The 22,340-nt window shown below is 36.5% G+C and overlaps 1 protein-coding gene across 1 annotated transcript in view; it reads left to right on the top strand.

Annotated features, from left to right (window-relative positions):
• Nucleotides 1–2,813: 2,813 nt before the first annotated feature.
• The window catches only part of LOC121429054 (outer dynein arm-docking complex subunit 3-like), a 41,381-nt gene continuing 21,854 nt past the window's right edge, over nucleotides 2,814–22,340 (top strand). Inside the window, exon 1 of the mRNA XM_041625959.1 lies at nucleotides 2,814–2,900. Coding sequence (XP_041481893.1) covers nucleotides 2,814–2,900 — 87 coding nt within the window. The remainder of the gene's footprint in view (nucleotides 2,901–22,340) is intronic.

Here is a 22,340-nt window from a genome sequence, read left to right as displayed (position 1 = left end):
AGCGTAATATTGAATTATGTCAAATTTCTGACACATAAATTGATTGGACATAATGGGAAATGTATTCGAATTATCTTTGAGTAGGCCTTTTGATACAATGTCCCTTTAGTCAATGTAAAGCTATAGGTTAGAATTTCTAAATCGTAAGTGATTAGATATTTTTTCTCAAAAAATCAAAAGACAGGGAGAGCATTTTCATGCAATTAAGATAATGTATTGGGTTGCATTATTTTTCTAACTTGTTTAAATTTTTGACTCGTGATTTGAATAGGAAACATTTGTAAGCACATAAGAGCTTGCGAATTAATGTCATGTTATTTATTATACTCTCTCCGTAATGACACGTTTCAGCGCTAAATGTGGGAATTTTCTTGCCGCGGACCATTAACCGAACATATTTTCAAACCTATGTTATTGACGTGTGGCTCAGTCAAATGCAATTTTTACAAATCATCGCTTTTTGTCACCAATTTATCTCAATTTACGGTTGAATTGAGAAGCTCTACCGATTCCCTTTGCAATGTCCAACCCATTTCCTTTGATTATCCGAGAAACATTTGGACTTGTCGAGGTCTTCTCGACACCATCTAAGTGCTTTCTACGGCTTTAATCATATCAAGTCCACTTTCACACGGCTTCTCTGTATGATTCGATGAACCCGCTACAGACTGCTTTACAACTCAAGGCGAAAAGATGGGCCAAGCCAAAAATGGAATTCGTCAAATCAAATCGGAACGTTTTATCGCCATTTATCACTGGCTAGTATTTGATACAAGGCGAGTCCTCTCAGCGTGCTCGATTTCTTTTCTCTGCCTTCAACTGCATATCGCATGTGTCCATTGAATGACTTCTTCGATGCATACACTTCATGGCTTTTTCCTGCTCCTTTTTGTCCCCGTGCCTCGTCATCACAGGTTTAAGAGCGCTGGCTGAAGAGATATTTACCCGGGAGTTTGTGGCACGATGATACACTGACTTTCGATCGATCGCACCTCGCTCCATCGTCCCGCCGCGGCTTGGCCCTAATCAAATTTGCCGCATTACCCTCAAAATTCCAGCGCGGCCAGAATCCCGCTTATTACATTAAAAGGAAACCCTAGATTTCCTCGAGCATTTTGCTTCTTTCTTCTTAATTCCCTAAAGAGAATATCTGAGAAAGGTAAATACGCTTCTTTTGGATGATAAAAAAAGTAGCAAAATGTAAAAAAAATGGAAATGCTCGTCTTTTAAATATGGAAAAGGGTGAATTTTCTATTTAAAAAATGGAGAAAGCGAGAATTCGGGTGACTCTTGATGGGTATAACATAAGAAATATATCAAAAAAGAAATGCTGATAAATAACATTGCCATAAAAAGTAAAGCTCCTAAAATAGAAGAGAGAGAGAAAGAGAGAGAAAATGAAGGAGAGTTTCAGTAAATACAATTCATACATGTATCAATACATTTAAGAATCAAAGTAAAACAATGCATGCAATATTAAATGATACTTATAAATCATAACTTAGAAACTAATTATTAGTATTCAATGCAATCCAAAAAAAACCCATGTCGATAAATTAGCAATGTTTCGCTGGAAATGGAGAGGTCCACTAAAAAGCTGGGCTCGGATATCGCGGACTTTTCGGGTAAAATAATTCTAAATAGTGATATATGGAAAAAAAATGGCCAACAGAGAGAACAACATAAGACATGGAAAGCCAAATTTACAAACAAAATGAGGGAAGAATGGTGAAAGGAAAGAAAGGAATGTTCTGCATGTGAATTTATATAAAAATAGAGAGGGGGGGGGCGGAAGAGAAACACATCAGAGGGAAGTTAACCTGAGAAGTGAGAAAGAAAGGAATTAAAGTAAAAGAAGAGGTGCCAAAATTACACTTTTAAAAATGATTAGTAAAAATGACCAATAAGTTGGAGAATATGTGCTCATCCCTCATTATTATAATTATTATTATTGTAATTAAATCGACCTGTTTTGGTAGAAGTTAAATGGGCAACACGACCATAGCAATTGTCGCCGGAGCAAATGTGATGCAACCTGGAACTATTTGATTTGTGATAGTTTTTTTTTGTGTGATACAGACCACCTGGCCAATCTTTTCCATTGTATTAACCAAGACATTAATTGGTAATTTTGATTAATCATTTTTCATTCTGTAGAGAGAAAGATAAAGATAATTTGTTAAGGGTGTGAATGAGGGTGGGTGTGTGTGTCAAAGAGAGAGAGGGGGGGGGGGGAGGGAAAGAAAGAGAATGGGGCGGACAGGAAAATGTTAATTAATATAGTAAGGGAATATTGGATATTTAGGCAGAAAAAATGAATAAACATAAATAATAAAAAAATAGAAATAAAGAGGAAGATGGTTGGAAAAAAAGATGGATGGGAAATACTGGGAGCCCTTTCTGCTAACTGATATGAGATGTAAATCAAGCATCAAATGTTAATTTTCCATACTTCAGTCAAGGTCTGTTAAAGTACACGCCATTCATACGTATGGAGTGACACAGATTTTTCTCTACACATGCTCGAAATAGCAGGAGGAGAGAGGGGGATAGAGATGGAGAGAAGTAGAAGAAGAAAGTGAACACTGAGCCAACATAATCCGAAGTGAGGTTGATGATATAGGTTCAGTCTATCTCTTCAATCTTGACAATAGTCGTTGATGTTCTAATATGATAGTATCCATTTTGAAGAAGAAAAACCAAGCCGTCACGTCAGGAGATCGTGCTTTTCACTGAGACAGAGGTGCGTGAAAGGATGAGATTTTGGCGCCATTATTTCGCTTAAAAACTTCCAAGTCCGCATCGAGGCACGGATGCCGTCTGCCCTCGCGAAGAGGCACGAGCCATGTTCGCCACGGTCAAGCCCGTCTCGCCACAGTCGCTCCATCGAATACCACAAGGTAAGCTCTCATCCAATTATACCTCTGTTTTTTAATTTTCTCAATTAAACTTCTCCAGCAATCTGATTTTATAACCTTCTATTCTTACCCCTTGACGCAACCCTAAATTCCACACTAGGGCTACACACAAAAAACACACACGCACCTCACATGCATGCATACCCGAATGTGATGCACGAAAGGGGGACGCATGCCATTGCTGTTCTTTTAGTATTTGTTTGAAGCTAAATTAGTTTTGGGGAGTAGGGAGCAGCGTAATATTGGATATTAGACGTGCGATGTGCACATTAGATAGATTGCTTTCTCTACTCCTCTTTTCATCAATTATCATGATGAAAAAAAACCTCAGCCATCCACTCCTCCTCCTCCTATTGAGTAATAATCTAAAAGTCCATAAGATATTCAATATCTAGACTTATATCATTCGATTCACACCGTTAAATTTACTCACTTTGTATAGTCCGTGTTGCCGGAGTTACACAGAACACGCTATCATTTACAAACTAGTTTTCCGCCATGATTTCCCGGTTATATCGTATCCCGAATATGTTGGCATCATGGGTGTATGTATTGAGAGTATTGCCATGTCGGATTATGGGGGAATTATCAGGATATAGCTAGACACCCATGGTGCTTGTGGGGCAAGGCGCATATGGTAGGTTTGATACGTTGTTATATACTTTGATGTTAATGATATAGCTTGTTGATTATTAAGAAACACTATTTTGAGATGCTAAATATTATGCTATGTTTTTTTTTATTTGATGAATTACATATTTTTGTGTTTTGTATGCTATTTATCATAATTGAATGCGAGCCAAAATCGATATTTCAATTTCATTTTTATGTGAAGAACTTAATACTCGTGCGTATTATCCAACAGTAATAGCTTACTTGTTTATCAACCATTGGTTGAATATTTGCTAGATGTTTTCCTGGGAGTTTTTTTTCTATATTCAGGGGCAGCGCGGCAGGCCGGGGCCAGGAGGTCTAATAAAACCCTTTAAAAATGATAAAGGTATTCAGTTCTCCGACTAATTCCTCTATTTTCAACACTCCTGCATCCCTTTCCCTCCATCTCCTTTTTTCGCATTGGTAATAATCAATGGGTTGGGGGGGGGGGGTCATCGCATTGTCTTCGCCCCAATATAGCGTTATTTACTCATTTGGATCAAAAGGTATTTGTAATGAAAAAATACTAGAACCGTCCATCTAATAAATATACGATCCATCAGTATATTTGTTCTTGTCTGGTCATTACTAATAATTCTCATTTCATTTTTATTTGATTCTCAATAAAAAGCAAAAGAAAAAAAGAAACAAACAAAACGAAAACGAAACGAAGATGACCTTAATGGTCACTTTGACCATTCGTACTGCACAATGTATCATCTCTGCACCCATCTCTCTTCCCCTTATGTAGCTTTCGATCAATGCCATTTTCAATCCATATTTCATCACCGATAATCTCCTGTAATCCTCTGAAAAAATATCGAAACTTGATAGCATTGGCGGCTTTTTTGTCAATAACCACTCTTGAACTTGTTGAACGACGCGGCTGTTCGCAACCTCAATGCAAGAAGGCACCTGAACGCATGACACTCCAACATAAACTTGAACTTGTGCTATCAACGTTACTGAACCGTATCGATTTGTAAATTTCACGAGTTTATGTCTTTCTCCATATAGATTGTGGAATGATTCGTTGCGTGAATGATAAAAATATGCGCCGTTATCTTGCCAGTTCGTGCTCGCCAAAACCACTCTGCATATTGTCCATGAACCCCATGAAGAATAGAAATCGTAAAACTCCTGCACTACACAGATTGTTTTTTGTATTCAGGGGGACATATGCAAGCTAAAATGACAGGTTTGTTGGAGGGACTTTATTATCTATTAGCAAATAATAAATAAACCTCTCGCTATTTTACATTACCTGAAGCAATATGCCATAAAAATGCTTAATTCCTCTCGCACTCGCCCATATAAGAAGTCGACGGGCAAAAGTACGGTATACTTGTGCTTGGTATACATTAGCATGATCACCAGTTTAATCCCTATTTAAATGAATTCTGATTTTTATTTTAGCACCATGAACGTCGGTTAGAGAGTTGGAGTCATAAGCCGTCTTTTCTTTAAAGAATAATTTACATTTTAGGGCCTATTGCTAAGTCTTTATATACTTTGGAGGCAGTGTGTGACTAGCATGCTATAACAGATGGAGTGCTGAAGATTATGATCTGTATCACCGTAGGTCAAAATGAATAAGACAGTCATTGAATTCATATTTTTATCCTCTCTATACTCCAAGTTAGAGTCACATTTCTAATCTTCGTTGATTCGAATTTGATTCGTTTCGCAACTATGAAGTGGGACAAGATAATGTGAGTCGCGTGTGAGCACAAAGTAGACACCATTTCGACTTCCCCCGCGAGATCAAAGGCGGTATGTTACGCCCATTTGAAAGAAAGGCCGAAGTTTACGAAAGGGTTCAATAGGCGCGTGCCAATATGACTGGTGTCGCGCGCCTTGTAGAAAATGCGACCGCTGACCGGAATTTGTCACCCAAATCACAATCATACAGTAAAATGACTAATGATTACGTAGCTCAAAGTCAAATTTGCCAGTCAAAATTTTGGCATTCGTTCTTATTTCCTTTTATGATATCCGATATTTTTATTTTCTCTCATAAATCGTTTACCTTCTTAGTTTTTTTTTTGTTCACATAAATTTCTCCAACTTCTACGACATATAACCCTGAATTTTCCATGTCAGATTCCTTATATCCTTTTTATACCCTTTTTAGACAGGCTAAAATTTCCTTAACCCCGTACTATTGGTGGGGCTAAATGGCAATTTAGCCCCACCTATAGTACGGGGTTAAGCTTAGCCCACTTTCGTTTTACACAGCGTTTTTGCAAAGTGGGCTAACCCCACCTATAGTACGGGATTATTTGGCCCTGCAAAAAAGCAGGGTTATCCCACCAATTGCGGTGCTAAGAGCAATAGTACGGGGTTAAGATCGCATGTGTAAAACGAAAGTGGGCTAAGCGCTCCCATTCATGCCCCGCAACAGAGCCGGCCCTGTTGTCCAATCAGAGGTAAGTATAATGAATATTCATGAACAGCGATCACTGCGATGAAAAAAAAGCGCGCGCCAGAAGTCAGCGATTTTGGATATGACCCGAATGACCCCTCAGTGCGCTCGTGAATATTCATGAGCTACCAATAGTCCGGGGTTAGCGAGTTTCGTGTGTAAAAAGCAAGCATTCCTTATCCGGGGTTAGCAAAAACAATTTGGCATGTGTGAAAAGGAAAATAAATAGTACGGGGTTAAGGATAGTACGGGGTTAGCAATAGTCCGGGGTTAAGAAAATCCTGTGTAAAAAGCCTATAAGTTTATACATAATGAGTCACACACCATGATAAAATATAACTTTCAATATTTTACAAGACGTGACATGCGCGCCTTAAAAGATGAGGGACTTTCGAATTTCTACTCCCAATGTAATGCACTTGCGGCCCTTTGGCAAGACGTCATACTGCACCTATATACACTCTTAAAATGTTTGGCAACATATTGTTCACACAACAATTGGTTAGAAAATTATCCAACTCTGGATATTTTTAGCTACTGTGTAGCTTCCACCCCAAACACGCATTATTGGTTTAAAACTACACAGAATTTGATAAAGTTTTGACCTATATGTAGCCCAACAATTTAAGAGTGTATATAGGTGCAGTATGACGTCTTGCCAAAGGGCCGCAAGTGCATTACATTGGGAGTAGAAATTCGAAAGTCCCTCATGTTTTAAGGCGTGTACCGCTCTCGACCCAGGTAACTGGTAGGATGCATGTGTCTTTGTCTTTGATGTACCAATTGACTAGACCGCTCATTGCTGGAATATTCCCCGGGGAGCGGAGAGTGTGCACACGCTCTATGTGGGTTAGCCAGGGCATTGAGTTCACCTCCACGACAAGAGCCATTTAACATGGCATTGTTAATAGCGTTTGGATACGTCAAGAGCTCTGTCAAGGAGCGGAATATTATTAGTTATATTTTTTTCGGGGGGGGGGAGATTATGTTCATAAATCTAACATAAAACGAGTTCATTTACAGGGTTCATTTGTTCCTTTTTTAAATATTTCTCGGATACAATCACCATTGCATTATCTTATTTCCATTATCCAGGTGCGTGATATGTATCGTCTAAATAAATAAGATATAAAATCAGTAACGTATGAAGGACGAGGAGCTCTTTGGTGAAGTGGTTTTCACTCGAGTTTCTTAATTAAAGGGTTGTGTGTTCAAGTCCTATCTATATTGTGCTCTAAATACCCTCCAATTTTTTGTTTTAAATCAACCAAAAAGTTCGATAACATAATTATGAGCCTCCCACCTCTTGGTTTAAAGATTTCAAATTTTGCTGCAACATTGCTTTAACCTAGCGCTTCTCAACCTTTTTTTACTCGAGGACCACTTTGACTCTCTTTTTTTTTCGAGGCCCACCTACCAAAATTTTAAGAAAGCGAAATGACTCGACTCAAACATGTCAAAGATAGACAATGATTATAATAATGAGCATATAGTGCGTAAAACGTTCAGTAGCCCGGCCTTTGAGCCTCTCCTCTAAACATAATACAACTATGACAACATAACAACTTAATAACAAGAATGCTGAATATATACCTTCAACATTCGACACACGTTGCTTATGGTTTTGCATCACTGTCAGTCATGATGAATCCTCGCCCTTTTTAAATCGCTTTAAAAAGGTCAATTTTGCTGAAAGTATGTTTTCATGAAATTAAAACACAAAGCCCTGAAGCACGTTCAAAACAAACAGTTCCAAAAATAACTGCATTCGCAAAGGTCCAGTAAAAGGTCGATAGTTATCTAAATTCTACACAATATGCATACATGATGAGGTTCACATCAAAGTTAGATCGAAACCATCATAATGTGTATGCATATTGCAACATGCAAAAAGCATGCTTTGGCTTTGTTTGACCCACGTAGACCGATCAAACAACATATCCGGGCAGTCGGACAGGTCCAGGTCTGTGAAACATACTGTAGTTTGTCCCCCATTTTTTTTCTTCCTCTGGAGCTTCTCGTGGCCCATCGTTTGAGAAGTGCTGCTTTAACCAACCGTATCTGGGAAATATTAAGAACACAAATGAATCCCTGTAATTGATCTCATTTCATGTTGGATTTTTATGGATATAATCCCCCGAAAAGAAAAATAACTAATATTATCACCCGTATCAGACATCTGAGCTGGTCATTTACAAAAGCGTATTGCCCTACATTTCCTGAATATCGGGAAGGGTAGGTATATTGTTTGTATTTTCCTCGGTCTCAATGCGCGTATTTACTTTGCATGCAGAGACGACGCAAAATATACCTTTGTATTTTCCCTGGTCTCACATCCGGGCATTTGAGGATGCGTATAAAGAGATACGCTTCATAAGGATCCGTGCACCAACAATATACGTCATAATAAAGACATCACTGGATCCGAGCGCTTGCAAGTACGTCATAATGGTAAAGTGCAGAGCCTAGACCCTTATATTAACAAGACACAATAGAACTCTATTTTCAAAATAAATATCACCATTATCATGATTTTTGCTCTAGATATCTGATTTGGATGATAATAAAAATATTGACTGGCTCTTCTTTCGGGGAACATCAAATATATTGCCCTTAAAAGACCCATATTGCCCTCGTCTAAAGACTCGGGCCAATATGATTCTTTTGCTGGCAATATATTTGATGTTCCCCTCAAGGCCAGTCAATATTATATAAATATTGCTCTAATAATATAACAATATTCCTCTAATAATATAATAATATTCCTCTCCTTGACAGAGCTCTTAACGTATCAAAACGCTTTGAAAGATACCATGATCTGCCAGCTTCTCGTGCAAGCAAGGAAGCATCAGTGTATAGCGCATTGAGGTTTCGAATAAAGAAGAGTTTTTGGGTGCTACATTAGTTTAAATAATTATCATTATCATTACAGTGAATGACATAATATATCGAAATGAATGAAAAGTTAACAACTGGGTAGGCAATCTTAAAAAACGGAATCATAATTATATCCTCATTCATGTCTTATTCAAGGAGATCAGTGAACATTAATGCTTTATAGAATTATCCATCATATTACAGAATTATTAAAGAAGAAAGTTGTAATTTTCTTTCTATCGAGTAAATTCTAATATTTCATCAAATCACAAGATTTGATAAGAAGTCCAACTGGAAAATGGGAAAGACTGAAGATTGATCATATCCAAATAACTGAACAGGTGACAAAGAAAAACGACCAGACCAGCTCATTTGTGTCACATCGTGGATCCTACTAGAACGAGCATGGTCACATCACGACAACACTTCGAGACAATAGTCTTTAGATAAACACATTACTCCATGAATTCCACGGAACAACGGCGGATAAAGAGTTGTTGGTTTCCATTTGTTCATTCGAATAATATTTCTATCAAAATGGTAAAGGGGGATCTCGACTGTTATCATAACGGGCAACGTCGGAGGGAGAAATGTTATCGGCGAAATTGGACAGTCAGCCGACATTGATCGATAGGGAGCGATTTTGAAAGCGCGGGAAACCCTGAGTATTATCTCCGTGCTTTCAATATCGTCTGCAAGGTGGATCGTGTTATAACACGGGGTAACCAGTGGCAGGAAAAGGGGGAGGGTAGTCCGTTTTATTTAATAAGAATGGGACGGTGTACAGTTTGATTCGTGGGTAGAATTTGTTACGTCTGTTGAAGAAAATGATGAATTAACTCAGCATTACGAACGAATTGCACAAAACGTGTTTGCATTGCCTTGATAGTTGGTGTAGAATGAACCAAATCATCCTTAATAGACAGTCATGATAGATGTACTGTATGGAGGTAGTTTAAACAGTCGTCAGTGTGGACATACCTATCTTATTTTACATTCATGATCATCAGCTCGCTGGTAGATGGATATGTCTTTCCCATTGCATTTTAAACAAGAAATGCCATTTTTTATACAAGTGATACAAAGTTGACGATAAATCAGGAGAATTCCGGGTTCCCGGATTTTAGCCGTCCCGTGAGGAAACATTTTCTATTGGAATACTTCACAATATCAGTCAAAGATTTTAAAGAGTATTTTTCAAGAGTTAAAATAAATGACCCGGGGGGGCCCGTTTCATGACTAAGAGTTTTATATCTATGATAACCCTAACATTACACATGTAACCATGGTAACAGGACTCAGTAGCCAATCACAATCAAGGTTTTGAATAAATAGAATAAATATATTAAAAATATTTATAAGGTTTGTCAAAATATTCACAGCATGTAAATATGAGAATGAGGGGTCAAAAAAAGTTAAAAAGTAGCCATGTATAACTTTGACCCCCCCCCCCCATTAAAACATAAGAGAAACAATTTAATAGCACGAAAGCAAGGATGTGTACATGATCCAAACAACTTCAACATTGAAAATAATTAAACTTCGCCTTTTTTGTCTTCGCTTGTGCTTTTGAGGGTTAAATATGGACTGCCTATTTTCTTTTCATTTATTTTATCAGAATGTGTCTTTCTTAACGTAGTCCTTGTTCATGTTGTTTCCGCCTGCGCTGCGGAGATGAGCGAAAAAAATTAATATCGATTGGAGATGCTTAAATGTGCTTTCTTTCTTTGGCGGGAAATGAAAGATGCAGCAACTGTTGCATATAGCTCGTTCTGTTGCTATCCTTTCCACTCCAATTTTCGCAGAAAAGCATTTTTATTGGATGTGTAAAAGTCCTTGATCAGGCAATAATTCAATTGGTGAGAATTGGACTTTCGATCAGTCGTGTAATTGATGATTGTCACTCTTATACTTTTGTCACATCGGTAAGAACGCTCCAAATATGCCAATTGGACCAAAATCTTATCACGTAATTTCCATTGACAAACCATAGGTCGGTTTGGAGTTAGTTTTGGTGTTGTGACGGTTGCAATAAGTTGTTCAGGTAATGCGACAATCACACGGGTGAGACCTACCCCAAGCAGACAAAAGATTATTACTGGTTTCTCCAATGACATACCATCAGTCGATTTGGAAACGGTTTCACTGACTCCAAATCATTATAATCATCATCATCATCACCATCATCATTATCATCATTATTATCATCATCATTATTATCATCATCATCATTATTATCATCATCATCATCATCATCATCACCACCACCGGCACCATCATCATCATCATAATCATCATCATCATCACCATCACCATCATCATCATCACCATCATCATCATCATCACTATCATCCTCATCATCATCATCATCACCACCATCATCATCATCACTATCATCATCATCACCATCATCACCACCTTCATCCTCATCATCATCATCATCATTATCATCATCATCATCATCATCATCACTTTCATCACCAACATCATCTTGTTGTTTTGTAATTGTTGTTCTTGATTTTTCTTTTCTCTCTCTCTCCGGCTCCTGTTCTTTTCAATTTATTATCATTATTATTCCTACCTTCTGAAAAACATTCATATTTCTCATTCCTATATTCTCTCTCTCGTCAATGGAAATTAAGGAATGACCTGTCAATTATCCAGGGTTCTTTTAAACCATCTTAAACGAAAATAACCAAGTTGAATAATAATGACAGCGATACCCAGACGATATCGAATAATATCTCCGACTGATCATCATCCGATCATCATTTGTCCACTTTTAATTCCTATTAGTATCGATTGATATCGGGATAATTTATAAAACAAATATTGAACAAACAATGCATCTCTTTATGATACCTCTCAATGCTTGACGCTTATTCTCGATCATAACTATCGGGTTTAGAGTTTGTTGGATACCCAAGTGAACACAATATCAGTCAAGAAGCCTGTCAAGAACTATCATGTAAGCAGATGAACCTCAAATCAGCAGTAATACAAACTCGAATTAATCCTTGATTTCCCCAAAGATTCCCCATAAACTTGATATCAAATCCCCCTCTTTCTACCTTCAAGGGCATTTCTACCATTTGTTTAAATTTTTGTATAGCTGATTATTCATCCAGTTTGATTCGTGAAGAAACGCCATAGACCTAATTCAAAACTCCAAGACAAATATGATAGAATATCTTATCTCAGTTGGAAAGCATTGTATTCATGGTTTTAAAGGTCACCTCTTTCAGCCTTTATTTTGTAAATTAACATTTAGAGATGAGGGAAGGATGAATATAAAGGGGTCAAATAATCGGAATAGATATTCACCGAGACAACACAAACATGCCGTCTTAAACCTCAATAAGGAACAAGTCATTGCCCCAGTAACTAATAGTCCCTGAAGAAAAGGTACCTCTTATATTATCTTTCTTTTCCCTTTTCAAGGGAGTCTTATCTTTTACACGATTAACATCATGATCAGACATTACGTTGTAATCATTCGGATATTGTAATTTGTCTTATGATATGTAATAGAGTCAAGTTTAGTCACATTTGACCAAGGAGTAATTATCTCATAAAGAAAATTTTATATTCCCCAGTAGGAATAAATCAAAATAAAAAAATGAAAAGAAAGTAAGACATTTGAATAAAAATCTTGTTCAGATTTTTGTGAAGTTAAATATGTCACTCAATAGAAAGGCATAACATAAAAGTACCCTCCCCAGTCAATTAAACAGTAAATTATCTCATCATTTATCTTTTTTTCAGGTCCCCCCCCCCTCATCTCCTCCTGCACCCCACCCTTATTTTCTCTTCATTTTCTTAAGACCAGCTTGACTAATGCAGTCTAATGTTTCAATAATTCGCTTTTATTGACATTCTTTTTATCATTTTTCGCTTTGATGTTTCCGTTCATCCACTCCTACCAAAAATTTCATGGGTTTTACGGTGAATGATCGCACACAAGCACTTTTGTTCAAATATTCATCTTGATATGTTGCACTATTAATAGGAAGGTAATGGAACATATTGGTGGGTTTGGCTCTATGTAGTACAGGTACGCGCACTACTGAGTGCGGACATGAGCTATTGTTAGCAGGGCGTTCGTATTAATTATTCAACAGTCTCGTTTTACTAGGTCTGCCAATGCAAGAATAACGAAAATAGTACCTGGAGAATGAAAAGAACTAACATGTGCTGCTAGTGGTCTTTTGCGTAAGGGAAGAATGTCATTAAAAAAATCGAAAACAAAGATTAATATCGATTTTAGACGACTGATTTATTGACTGCAAATAATAATCATCATTCTTGTCATCAGTATCATCACAATGATCATTTTCATTTTTAGTGTGAAACCATTTTACGTCAACCCATTGCTACTGGACTGGGGACCTCTTTACAAAGCCGATTGGAATAACAGAATTCAGAACCCAACGGGTTAAGATTGAAATGATGAGTCATCAAATATCCTTTCAGTGTTTTTTTTTCAACTGGTATTGTGATTCATAACCCCCTCATTTATAGTGTGTAACTGAGAAACAAAAATGTTTAAAGGTCAAGTCTAGCCCTGAAAAATCTAAATTTGAATAGAGAAAGAAATCAAACAAGCATATAATGATGAAAATTTCATAAAAATCGGATGTAAAATAAGAGAGTTATGTCATTTTAAATGTTTGCTTATTTTTCACAAAACAGTGATATGCAAGACAGACGATGATGTCCATCACTCACTATTTCTTTTTTTTATTGTTTGAATTATACAATATCTCGGCTTTCGCAATAAGGGCCAATTTGACTGAACCATATAGAATTAAAACAATGCTAATTCCGCAAGTTCAGGGAGGAATTCATTGACGTTAATTATTCCACGTGACAACAAGGAGAAAATTAGATTGTTTCATCTTTCATACTATAAAATACAAAATAAATAGTGAGTGAATGACTTCATCAGTCTCCTCATTTGCATACCGACTCGAATGTGCAGAATGTTTTGTGAAATAAAGCGTAAATTCAAAATGTCATGAATTTCTTATTTTACATCAGATTTTGATGAAAGTTTAATTATAAAAATAATAATAGCTAGTTTTTATGTAGCGCTTTTGCCAGAACGGCTCAAAGCGCTTTACAGCATATCATTACCCCAATCATTAGATTCGTTTTCAATCCCGCTCGAAATATTCACAATATCCACTCCCTGGGGAGCATTCATTGCATTCATCGCAGCCTCACAATGGCGCTGGCAAAAATAAACGTACAATAACTTTCGCATCCTACCGGGTACCCATTTAGCACCTGGGTTAAGAGTTGCAAAGCATTGACGCCTCACCAAAGGACGCTAGACCAAGGTGGGATTCGAACACATGACCCTCTGTTTACAATTCGAGAGTTAGAACCACTGCACCACGTCTCTTCTAATTTTCAGTGCTATGCTTGATGGATTTTTCTCTTTTTATTCAAATAAACTTTTTGTTGGGTTGGACTTGTCCTTTAATTATACTGAAGATTAAGCAATGAAACCGAGAAGTTGTTAAATTATTATCTTTTCGAGATTAAATCAATTTCATTTTGTTGTCGACAGTAGTTTGGAATTAAATTCGTTATTTATTGATGGCGAGTACTGCAAGTAACAAGAAGGGTGGGAGTAGCAGAGGAATATTGTATTGAAATTAAAGCACACACAAGCACATCCACAGACACACCCGTCCCCAGAACCCTTCCTCCATAAGCACACCCGCACACACACCCGTCACCAGAACCTCCCTCCATAAAACACAAGCACACCCGCACACACACCCGTCACCAGAACCTCCCTCCATAAAACACAAGCACACCCGCACACACACCCGTCACCAGAACCCTCCCTTCATAACACACAAGCACACCCCCACACGCCCTCACCCGTTCCCAGAACCCTCTCTCCATAAAACACAAGCACACCCGCACACACACACACACCGGTCCCCAGAACCCACCCTCCATAACACACACACCCACATCCACTCACAAATCCCACCTCATAGGTGTATTGATTGGTTGATTTTATTTGCAAAGAGCTCAAAGTGCAATAGCTTTACACTCTATAAGCACTGAGCCAAATTTTACCCAACATTGGTTAGAAAGGTTTGCTGAGTATTATTTTTCACCCAATATTGGGTAAAGTAAACTACATGTTTCAAGGGTAAATTTCAACGCAACATTGCGTAAATTGCACAAAATATCTGGTATCTTTTTACCCAACCAACATGCATGTTCCCAGCTGACCCAATATTAGGTAAACCTTTTGTAGAGTGTATGCATCGACATTAACAGATGAGTACGCTTGAACAGAATAAAACCCACGAAAGCTCGAAAGCGTATTTCCAGTATTTTCCCAAAACGTCAAGGGCTATTCCACCCCAACAAAAACTTGATTTAAATGAGAAAGAAAATATCAAACATGTTTAACGCTGATAATATCTGTTCATCAAAATCGGATGTCAACTAAGACATTTTAAAATTTCGCTTACTGTCACAAAACGGTAATAATTGCACGACACAGTTACATGCAAACGAGGACATCGAAGACGTCACCAACTTTTTCTTTTGGATTTTACGAAATGAAATATTTCGACTTTCTCCTCATTGTCATGTAGAAGTGATTCCTCCATGTACGTGTGAAGTTGCCATTGTTGTAACCTACTGAAATATAGGAAAGTCTCATTGTCCTCAAAACTGCCAACATTAAAATATTGTATAAACAATAAAATACAAAATAAATAGTGAATGACGTTATTGATTCTCTCATTCGCATGTCACTGTGTTGCGCGTAGAACAGTTTTCATCATGTTCATGGTTTTGTGAATCTTATTCGATTTTAATGAAATTGTCAGTGTTATGCTAGTTTAATGTTTCTTTTTTTATTCAAGTCAACTTTGTGTTGGGGTAGACTCGACCTTTAATTCGGACACTTTGCAAAACGTGGAATAGCAATCATACAAACAGATATGATAATGGTATTATTATAAATACAAGAAGTGGAAAGGAAAGACTGATTTGAAACTACATTACCCTTTAATTAAAGTAAGTGTATACACGTGTTACAGCAACCCAAAGCAATTTCATAACGTGCGTGTGTACGTGTGCTCGTGCTGGATGGGCGTGTGTGGGTGTGTGTGTGATAAATACAAAAATAACGGAAATGAATTTATTGTATTTCAAAAATCTTATTCGTTTAACAGGTGTTGTCTATGATTAAAAAAAAATAAACAATAATTACAAAACAGAAAATTTCTATCACACAGTCTATATCAGAGATGTTCTCTTGATCTCTATGACGTAAAACTACAAATATTGTTGCGTGATAGTAACTAATTAGAGAGAAAGTGAGATGGTAAGGGAGAAGAGAAGGGAAGTGAGACGGATATCTAAAAAAAGGAGGTAAAAAAGGACAAGAGACCTTATAATGTTTGAGAACTCATCATCGATTTATTTTTCACCGTGAAAAAGGAAAGAAAGTCCTATAAATTAGAGAGATTAAGTTAGAAAAGAGAAGCATTTCAAGAGAGAACGAAACAGAAATAAAAGACAGAGAGGAACAGAGAGAGAGCGAGACAGAGAGGAAGAGGGGGGGGGGTGTATAGATTCATCTCATGAAAAAATAAACTAGATATGTTTTTATTGGGGTCTACGCACGAGTGACTGCTTTGTTCTCCTTGCGATTACTCCGGGGCAATTTGTGAGATTAGTTTTCTCGATGCAGCGGGAATACCCTCGGCAATCTCTCTCCATATTCTCTCTATCTATCTCCCTCTCTGTCTATCTCTCTCCCTCCAATAGGCAGAATACGACAGCTCCTACCGGCAAACAGGGGGTATTGAGAGAAATAAGAATAAAGTGGGAGAGAGAGGGGGAGAGAAAAGTGGGCGACGGAGAAAGAAAAAAAGACAACAAATATAATTCAAAATGGCGATGAACAACTGGACACAGCGTGATTACAGAACCCCATAAATAACTCTCTCTAAACAACCAGGATGCTGCATGCGGCAAGGCGACATTTCCGTATGGTAAAACCATTCCCTTCACATGCTTTTATTCAATCTAGGGTGATTTGTAGAACAAGCTTGAAACCATGACGATTCAAAATACTAAAACCGTGGGAGATGTTAACCAAGAAGTTCTTGGAATAATTTACTCGAACTGATTAAGTGTGATAATTAATTCACGTCGAAAATGACGTTTTGTGGAAATAAAAGAAAGGGATGCGTTAAGATGTGCATTTGAAATAAACAACCCCAGTCATACTCTAAAACAACAATCGTGATTTTCATCTTTTAGAACCTGAATCCAAAGAGTTGATGCAGTATGACTATTGCAATCAATTAAACAAACACTATTGAATAATCAAATAATCCTATGATAGGCTTTTTCTCACCTGAAATATGTTTAACTCGATTTTAAAAAGTTAGATACTTAGATTGGATAGTAATAAACCTAAATCCTCCTATTTTCTGTTGTTAAATTTCTTCTAAACAATAATGATATGAAATATATCTTTAGCATTATTGTATTCAAAAGCATATACCTCCATGCATATTACACATCTTACTTGTTTATATATTGTGAGGCCCCTCCTCTAACAAACGTTTTGATTTCAAACCTTGTATATACTTCGTTGTATTGTTTTTAAAGATAAAGTTAGTAATCATTACTCTTTTATATCGAAATATCATATTTCGTTTGAATTTAAACTGAACTGATTTTTTGCACCTGAACACGAGATCATCCAAATGCACTTCAATCTTGTCAACAATTTGAACATTCGTACTTGAACGAAACAAATACTAAAGTAATTTTTCAAAGTAATTATTTCGTTTTCTTAGTTTTTGATCCTTATGAAAACTATGCAAGCCCAAATCTATGCCAAATTTATGACCATAGTAAAATTAATATTATTGTATCTATGTTTTCTACCACGAACTAAAACAATTGGATTGACAACTGATTTAAGTGCATTAGTTATTTATTGCCGCAACTTATTTCATCATAATGGAGACACATCATTTTATACATGTATGAAATAATGAAACATTCATGTTTTCATGGTATATTATAAGAAAAAGGAAAGTGGGGAGCGACATCATCAGCCCACCTAAAGAATATTAATGACGATGTGCATATAACTGATTTCACAAGATATTGATATACTTTAAAATTCAATAACTTCGTCATTTTCATCCGATCCTGAAATTTTCAGCCCGGACCATCCCTTTAAAGGTCGTGAATACATAGCATCGATAATAGTAACGATAATAATATTGATTAGGTACCATTTTGCTCTGTAATTTATCATCATTTTGAAGTCTTCCCAACAAATCAACGCATGAGGTACTTTCCCCATATACTGTCGGGTGAATGGCCGCTGAGGAAAAATATATATTTTTTCTTTTAAGGGTATAATACTTAAAATATGTTAAATTGACTTCAAAATACTTCAAAACAAGTATAACTCATGCTATTCGGAGGAGGGGCCGACTGACAAACAGTTTTTTGTTTTGTGTTTTTTTTATTTCATTTTTAGGCTTACGCTATAGAAGGAAAATACAACCGTCAAAATTATTTTACTATGACAGAGCTAAACGCGAAACGTTGAAAATCTTTATGCAGTGTAATGTAACATTATCTTGCACGTTATGAATACCTGATAACTTCCTATTGCCACATGTAAGGAGGAAAGTTTTGGTATTACTTATAACCCTTAGTTTATCAGCAATCGTTCTCCTCTGTCGTCGCTGTGCTGTCCCTCTCGTTCGGATCGCATCTCCGTTCCCCCGTCACCCCACAACGCGAGTCGACCTTTCTTGATGCCTGCATACTCACGCCATTACCTTAATTAAACGTACTGTTTACATGTGTCGCTCCCATCCCAAACTACCTATCTCTCCCTCTCTTTCTCTATCTCTCTCCCTCTCTTTCTCTCTCGCCTCCTGCACTTGTTGTTCCCCTCCCAATCATATACAGGTCTTGTTCTTCTCGCCACGTGGGCAGCGTATTATCTTGATTAGTTTTTCACCGCTTTCTATTCTTTCATTTTCCCCGTCTTCCTCCTCTTTACCTTTTTCATATTCCTTGCCCTTTTGTCTTTTTTTTCAAACTAAAAAACATAATTCATGCAAGAAAATACAATGACAGAGCTTGCGGATATACATGCGGTTCTTTTACTCGGAGCAGTGAGGCGAGGTCGAAATTGCAGGAGAATTCCAATGGTATTCGCTTTATATTATTAGGAAGGTATTGGGGAGAGGATTTGACTAGTATTTAGGAAAATTATGGACATATGCCACCTAATTTCTTTTGCAGAGCTCTTAAGGTTTGATCTCAGCCCGAATATTTTAGTGAGCATACTTTGTTACTGCCGAGTGGCTGCAAGTTTCGGGGCATTTCTCCCCTCTTGGAGTTTTTAATCAAGTAATTGCTCGAATCTTTGTTCAAAATGTCATTTTGTCATTTAATCGTTTCGGGAATTTAAAAAACAAGAAAGCTGAACGTTACGCTTAAAAGTACCTTCCTTCACCATGTTCACACAATGTTGATCTTTGAAAAAAAAATTGATAACAAGAGAAAAATATCAATAGAATAATCACCATATTTGAGTGTGTCTTACTTTTCTACTGGTTGGTACGGCCTAATGTGTATTTGCTGATCGATTTAGCTTTTATCAATTATTATATACATCATTTTAAGTCTGGCTTATCACGATATTCGTTGTTTATAATTAGTATCAGGTATTTCAATATTAATGAAAGATCAAACGAAGATATGAACAGATGAAAGTGAATCTTAAAAAAAATCGCAAAATGTTTTATTAAGTATCTAAGCTTTTCTGTAATTCGATTAAGTTATTATTTTCAAGTCTTCTATTAAATTAAAACTAAAAACATACAACGGCTATGGCAAGACGTCTGTATATATTGTTGATATTTCAAATCGAAAATGAAAAACAAAATAAAAGTTTTGATATTGATGAAATTGGTAATGAATGTGATTTCTTCTATAATTAACATAATCTAATGAATACACATTCGTCTCGATTTCTGTGGTTATCACAACCCTAATAATGATATTACTACTACTACTACTACTACTACTACTACTACTACTACTACTACTACTACTACTACTACTACTACTACTACTACTACTACTACTACCACTACTACCACTACTTCTACTACTACTATTACTACTATAAATCCATACAAACTACATAGGATAATATTTTGTGGGTATAGAGGAGACAGCAAGGAAAGCGAAAAGGCTTTAGAGTTGCCACCTGGTTACATAAAGTGCAAATGAAATATGAATAAAGGACGTCTTATTGTAATTTAGTTAACCTTTTCCAAACCCAGGCAGCCCCTTCATCTCTATTCCAGGTCCTTTCTAATATGTCACGTACATGTATATCCCATTTTTTTTGTAATTTGTATTGTATAATTAATGTATTTTGAAATGCAGAATATATAATAATAATAACAATAACAATAATAATATTTTTTGAAGAGATAACGTATCAATCCTGAACAACATTACAATGTTAAAATATTAGTATGATTCTAATATATAGATATAAATGATATTTAACATGAAATATACATAAATATGAATGTAAATATATCTACCTGCTTCAATTTCTATCAATTTTATGTAAATGAATGGCACCTATTTATTCATTTCTTTGAATCGAAGGAGTTGCGATATTAGATTCCTATCCATTGCTCTTGTTACCGTATTGCAGTGAATTGCAGTGAACACAATCCTCGAGAATGTTTTCAGTTATTTTTCTTACATTTCATTTAGACGAATCAGTTGAAATCAAATTAATAATGCGACCTAGTGATCTTACAGCCCCATGAAATAGTTTTCCTTGTCAATTTTCCTTGATTGTTGTGATTCAGCTCTAGAATCTGGTATTATTAAAACAAAATAGAACACTGAAGACTAATTTTTTCTCTTTTATAAAAAATATTTAAATTCATATTTTGATTGAAAATAATCGCGAGAGTCGTAGTAAGCAGAACATTTAATAAATAAATTTACAATAATGTATCCACACTGTAAAAATGAAGTGCTAATTTAGCACTTTCAGTGCTTGTATAGTGACTGCACTACGAGTGCTGATTTTCTAGTTCAAATGTAAACTGGAAATCAGCATTCGTAGTGCAGTCACTATACAAGCACTGTAAGTGCTAAATTAGCTTTTCATTTTTTACAGTACATTTTACCTAAATACTAAACAACCTATTAAAAAAATGCATGAAAATAACGAAAAGATCCAAGCAAGAGAATGAATAAAGGAAGAAATACAAAGCCCCCCACCAAAAAAAAAAATCACGCGAAGTAAAGGAAAGACAGTGGATTTAGCGAGTTACTTCAAATCTGCTTGGTCCCTTTAAAAACTTAATTCCGTGTCTCGCAGGAGGAATAGCTCCTCACTCGAATTTCAGCTGCCATTTCCATCATCATTCGTCCATCTTCATCTTTACTCTGATTCCTCCTCTCCTTTTGTCGCTCTTCTGAAATCTGGGGTTTATTTACCTCTTCTACCAATCTCGTCCTCGTTCCGAACATCTCAAGACTGTTATTTAACCTCCATCTCCTCTCGTTTCTTTATGTCCTTTTTTTTTACTTCCTTTCGTCGTTCCGTTTATCCAATCCTTTGATAAATGTATTTCATTGTATTTCTCTTTATATTTCTTGCCATTGTTGACTTTTCTTTTCTTCTCAATTCTTAATGCCTTCATTATTTTATTTATTACGTGCTCCTATTTTTTTTCTTTTCATCTTCCTCCCAATCAACGTTGTTGTATTTCCGTGTTAAATCCATTTTTTTTCAACCACTCACTCGCCTTCTTTCTCTCAGAAATCAGAGTTTTCCTCAGAAATAAAGTTGGTTTTTGCTCTTCTCATTCCATGTGTATTCTAATTTGTGAAATAAGCATGGCTTTAGAAAAAAATAATTAGCGCTATTATTAGCATCGAAAGCATCATTAGCATAGGTCACATAAAATATATTGTCATTGATTCATTTCTGAGATGCTGCTATTTAGAGTAAGTCCACAGTCCCATCATTCTATTAGTTATCTTGAAAGTTATGTATAAGAAATAACATTACTGTTTTAGTACAGCTCATCGCACCCTCTCTCTCTCCTCGATCTCTAAACTAATCTCTCTCACCCTCACTCAGCCCCCCTCTCTCTCCCTCTCCCTCCCTCAGTTTCGCTGTGTTGCCTTTTGAAATGTTTCTTCGGTTTGAATCCCCTCATTTTCACCGATTTCTTCTCTCTTTTTTTTTTGTAGTTGTTGAAAAATACTTCACTCCTTAACTTTTCTCCTCTGCATCCTTGTACCCTCTACCGGACCTCAGTTTATCATATCCATCTCCCCGGCACACGGCGTTAAACTGCAGTGAGTTGATTTCCCCGGAGCATTGATGA

Source organism: Lytechinus variegatus, chromosome 15 (assembly GCF_018143015.1).
Source record: "Lytechinus variegatus isolate NC3 chromosome 15, Lvar_3.0, whole genome shotgun sequence".
NCBI lineage: Eukaryota > Metazoa > Echinodermata > Echinoidea > Temnopleuroida > Toxopneustidae > Lytechinus > Lytechinus variegatus.
This window is presented reverse-complemented; position numbering and strand designations above follow the sequence as displayed.